The sequence below is a fragment of the Berghia stephanieae genome, chromosome 3 (assembly GCF_034508935.2).
Source record: "Berghia stephanieae isolate SIO BIC M18660-M18661 chromosome 3, UCSD_Bste_1.3, whole genome shotgun sequence".
Taxonomy (NCBI): domain Eukaryota; kingdom Metazoa; phylum Mollusca; class Gastropoda; order Nudibranchia; family Aeolidiidae; genus Berghia; species Berghia stephanieae.
Window position 1 is genome coordinate 35,282,964 of NC_088362.1, and position 5,000 is coordinate 35,287,963.

The following is a 5,000-nucleotide window of genomic DNA, read 5'->3' on the forward strand; positions in this document are numbered from 1 at the left end:
ACATGCCAAAATTAAATTTTGCCACACTCTGAAAAAAAAAAAAAGAAACAAAAAAAAAAAAATCAAAACAAACAACAAAAACCAAAACCAAAACAAAAACAAAAACAAAACAAAAACACGTAGATATTAAAAATTTTGGCCAGAAAACTTAACCTTCAAATATCGATCGGCTAAAATGGCCCACATCTTGTCAAAAACTCTCAAACCTGGGACTTTGCGAAGTCCCACGTTTGAGAGTTTTTGACAAAATGACGGCCATTGTAATCGATCGAAAATTGAAAGACGAGTTTTCCGGCTAAAATTTTAGATACGCGTTTTTTTTTCTTCAAACTACGACAGTGTAAAGGTGGTCATAGCTCTTTTGTTGTGATCTGCCTTTGGCAGGTCCCCGAGTTTCTGAATAACAATACACTTACAACAATAGCAGATATAATATATATATATATATATATATATATATATATATATATATGTCTATAATGCTTGTTATATCAAATCTACCGCTAAGATCGATACGCCAGCTTTTTAAAAAAATATTGTTTTTATGATGAAAGAAAGAAAGAAATCAATCAATCAACCAATTGATCAATCTATCGATCAATAAATGAATAAATAAAGAAATAGATAGATAAATAAATAAATAAATAAATAAATAAACAAGCCAACAAATTAATCGATCGATCTATCTATCTATCTATCTATCTATCTATCTATCTATCTATCTATCTATCTATCTATCTCTGTCTGTTTATCTATCTATCTATCTGTCCACCAATTAATCATTCACTCAATCAAATTAATCAACGAATCTATCAATCATTCAATCATTCAATCAACCAATACAAGAAAAAAGTAAGAAAAATAGTCGCCTCATAAAATTAGTCTTCCTCAACTGAGGCTGAGGATCGAACCTAAGACCTGTTACCGTAATCAGATTCAATTCCCATTATTTGATGAAAGCTTATTTCTGTTCCCTAGAGAACCTACTTATATAGCTCAATATCATTGAGGAGTTTTATGACCCATGCGATGACCCGTAATCAGAGGCAGCGAATATGTAGATTACAATGATTACTATCTATAGCCCCCTATCTTCGAGTGTACAGGATTATTAAGTCATATAAAATCAAGTCATTTTCTGTTTTATTTTAAAACATACATTTATTTATTTATTTATCTATTTATTTACTGATTTATTTATATAATTCGGTTTTTTTATTGTTTGTTTTTTTAATTTTTTAATTTATATTTATTTATTTATTTATTTATTTTTTTTTTAAGGTCAATATACCTATACCTGTTTATTGTCGTATTTAAAAGACGGAGATAATTCTAAATTGGCAAAGCAACGACAAACATTCCTGAGGTCAAAAAAAAATAGCTCAATATCCACTAAACGTGTTCAAAACACTTTACAAAGGGTCCCCGACCAACAGCAACACGTAACATATAGAACGAAACATGACGCCTGTTAGGCGTTATTTCAATGTTTTTCGACAGAGACAACGCTGTTAATGGTCAGGTACTCATTTTACACCTGAGCACGATGAGAGAATGTGAGTAAAGAGCCTATTCCAAGGACTCAACTATGCGCTGCTTAGAGCAGGTCTCGAACCCTCGACCTTCCTATCCGAAGGCAAGAGTTATAGGTACGACTAGACCACAAAGAGAACCTACTTATATAGCTCAATATCCACTAAACGTGTTCAAAACACTTTACAAAGGGTCCCCGACCAACAGCAACACGTAACATGTAGAACGAAACATGACGCCTGTTTGGCGTTATTTCAATGTTTTTCGACAGAGACAACGCTGTTAATGGCCAGGTACTCATTTTACACCTGAGCACGGTGAGAGAATGTGAGTAAAGAGCCTATTCCAAGGACTCAACTATGCGCTGCTTAGAGCAGGTCTCGAACCCTTGACCTTCCTATCCGAAGGCAAGAGTTATAGGTACGACTAGACCACAAAGCGGCCCAAACTATCATACAAAACATTAAAAAAAAATTTCAACTGCTTAAAGCCAAGCAGATAAATGAGCGTCGAAAAAATGCACACGGCAGTAATGAAGCGAGTGCAATACTTCATCAGACTACCCAAAGGTGATATTAATCTATGACTCCCGCTAATCTATCGGGAATTCCCTTTTAGATCGAAACTCTATCGGATCGCCAATGAAATCGTTTGAATACCCCCCCCCCCCCCGAGCTCCCCAACGCTATTTAAAAAGCTTTGATCACAATGATAATATTATAATCTCATAATTTAAAAAAAGACTGGGGGGGGGGGGGGTAGCTCAGTTGATAGAGTACTCGCTTCACGCTCAAAGGTCTGAGATCGACCCTAGGTGAAGTGGATATTATTTTCTGACCCCACCCCACCCCCACCCCCACCCCCCGCCCATGTCCACACAGCAGTGTTTGATTAACTGGGTCTGTTAGATCTGACGGAAAGTACCTTGCGATATACTTGCGTCCAATCCAAAGGGTACCAAGCAATTGCTATTGTCTATTTCACGTTACAGAAACCGGGATCAACTCCGGCTCCACGTGTCTTAAGGCCCTGAAGGACTACTTTACGACTCAAAAATCTAGAGTTACTGCCGTCGTGTATTGCTTGTGTACCGTACCTTCTCTAATGTGTGTTAATGAAGGCATTAAAACTAACATTTAAAAATACGAGAATAAAAATTGCCGTTAAGCTCAATCATGTGGAATAAACATTAAACACTTGCAGTACTCTAGAAAATCACGCACTAAAAAATTTGGCCAGAAAACTTAAACAAAGATCGAACGATTTAAAAGACCCAGGTCTTAGCCAAAACTCTCAAGCCTGGGACTTCCACGAAGTTTTCCATAATTTCCAGATTTGAAAGTTTTTGGCAAGATGAGGGTCATTTAAATCGATCTAAGATTTGAAGGACGAGTTTTCTGGCCAAATTTATAAATACGTATTTTTCTAAGTACGACAGTTAGCACGACGTAACAGGTAAGGAATCCACACATTCTTTATAATCTTCAATGGGAGCGATCTATATTCATGTTTTCGTCCAACCTAGTCATCGATCACATGGTTTGTTGCTGTACAACTATTGGACATTTCTCAATAAATGTAAACCAGCCTCTTTGTTTATGAAACTTTTAAACGTACCCATGAGTCATGCTGAGCAAAATGACCAATTGTGACGGTGGATATTTCTCAAACTGTGAACATTTTTCACTATGCGGGTCACTTTGAGCACACTTTGCAATGTGACCAATGACCTCGAGCACATGGAAATGTAATATAGATAGAATGAAGTTGACGTCACTCGGGTCTTTGTTAATGGTTTTTGCCATCCACGTTTATGAGTAAATTCCGCTTAACTGTATTATCTAGAAGACTATAAAAGTTCATGGTTACACATAGTTTTGTGTGTTGATCCGTTATACTTCCGGATGGCAATGTTGTGAGCTTCTTAGCCAAGCACATACCATCTATAGATCATCCTCATTCAAGCATAATCCTTTGGGTATCAGATCATTCAATTATGAATCAGTCATATCAAGATAGCAAGGCCCTTCCACCTCCTAACTCCAAAATAAACCGTCGAACAGTCTTAATGAGAAACTACAGTTCATTGAACAAATTTACTATTTTTTAAAAAGGCGTTACCCGAGTTTTATTACGTTATAACCCATGCATTATTTAACCAAAGGCAGCGTTTAATGGAAAAAATAATGTTCATTGTTTATCTACTATAATACTATGAGCGACTATGTGGTCTTATGGTATGACACTCGCCTTCGAATCGGAAGGTCCAAGGTTTGAGTCTCGCTCTGAGCGGCGCATAGTTGAGTCCTTGGAAAAGGTTCTTCTTTATTCATATTCACGCACCCTACTCAGCTGTAATATGAGTTCCTGGCCGTTAACAACGTTGTCTGTCCGATAAAAATTGTAACACCGCCTAATAGGCGTCATGTCACATCCTACGTGTTAAATATTACGGTTGGCTCTGAAACCCTTGTAAAGCGCCTTGAGCACGTGTAGTGGGTATTGCTCTTTTAAAATGCTCAAGTTGTTTTTTTTTCCACCCAATAACTTTAGATTTTAATTTTTAGTATCTATAGAAGAAACTAACTTGACGTCACTCAGGTCTTTGTTTTTGTTTTTAGACAGCCGTTTTGGTGATTAGTTCTCATTAAATTATATCAGCAACTATACACGTTCAAGATTACACACAGTTTTGTGTGTTGGTACGTTATATCCGGCTGGCGGATATAATATAATTAGTTACCTAAACGCATAGCATCGAAAATCAACTGAACAAATAATATTTTTTAGAGATGGTTGATCACAAATTATTGATTATTTATTCCCTATTATTTTTAGTTTCCAGGATGTCATCAAGATCTACTCGACCGATGCCCAAACCAAGCACTAGGTCCCATCTGTCCAGGGAGGCGGCTCACGGACACCATGGACACAAGAAGACAGGGAGGGCCACGACGGGCGAATCCAAAGGTGGACACTCCACCAGTAAGTAGCCATCGTAGATACAGAACAGACCATAGTTTAATACCTACTGCAATGATATATTCAACGAGCGTCTTTATACGTGCTAAACTAAAGATAATAAATCCCCTCTTTTAAGTCAAGATATGCGATGCTAAAGTTATGAAAAACATTGAATAAAGAAGCTTCCACAAAAAAACAAAACAAAAAAACAACAAGCCCCCCCCCCCCCAAAAACAAACAAACAAACAACAACAAAAAAAAACCAACAACTAAAAATTACAACAAATTAACAAACAAACAAACAAAAAAAAACAACAAAAGAACAAACAAACAAACAACAAACAAACAAACAACAAACAAACAAAGAACAAATTAACAGACACGGATTGTTTCGAGCTTCTTCAGCCAATAACAAATACAATTGAAACATTAATACGTCACTTAAAAAGTCAAGAAAGATGGCAAACAAGTATTTGTTACGTCTTGTCCGCTAGTCAGGGTGG

The 5,000-nt window shown here is 36.5% G+C and overlaps 1 protein-coding gene across 1 annotated transcript in view; it reads left to right on the forward strand.

Annotated features, from left to right (window-relative positions):
* The window catches only part of LOC144967635 (death domain-containing protein 1-like), an 84,558-nt gene that overhangs the window by 2,086 nt on the left and 77,472 nt on the right, over window positions 1-5,000 (forward strand). The window contains exon 2 of the mRNA XM_078905148.1: window positions 4,372-4,518. Within this exon, the coding sequence (XP_078761274.1) occupies window positions 4,380-4,518 (139 nt within the window). The 5' untranslated portion in view covers window positions 4,372-4,379. The remainder of the gene's footprint in view (window positions 1-4,371; window positions 4,519-5,000) is intronic.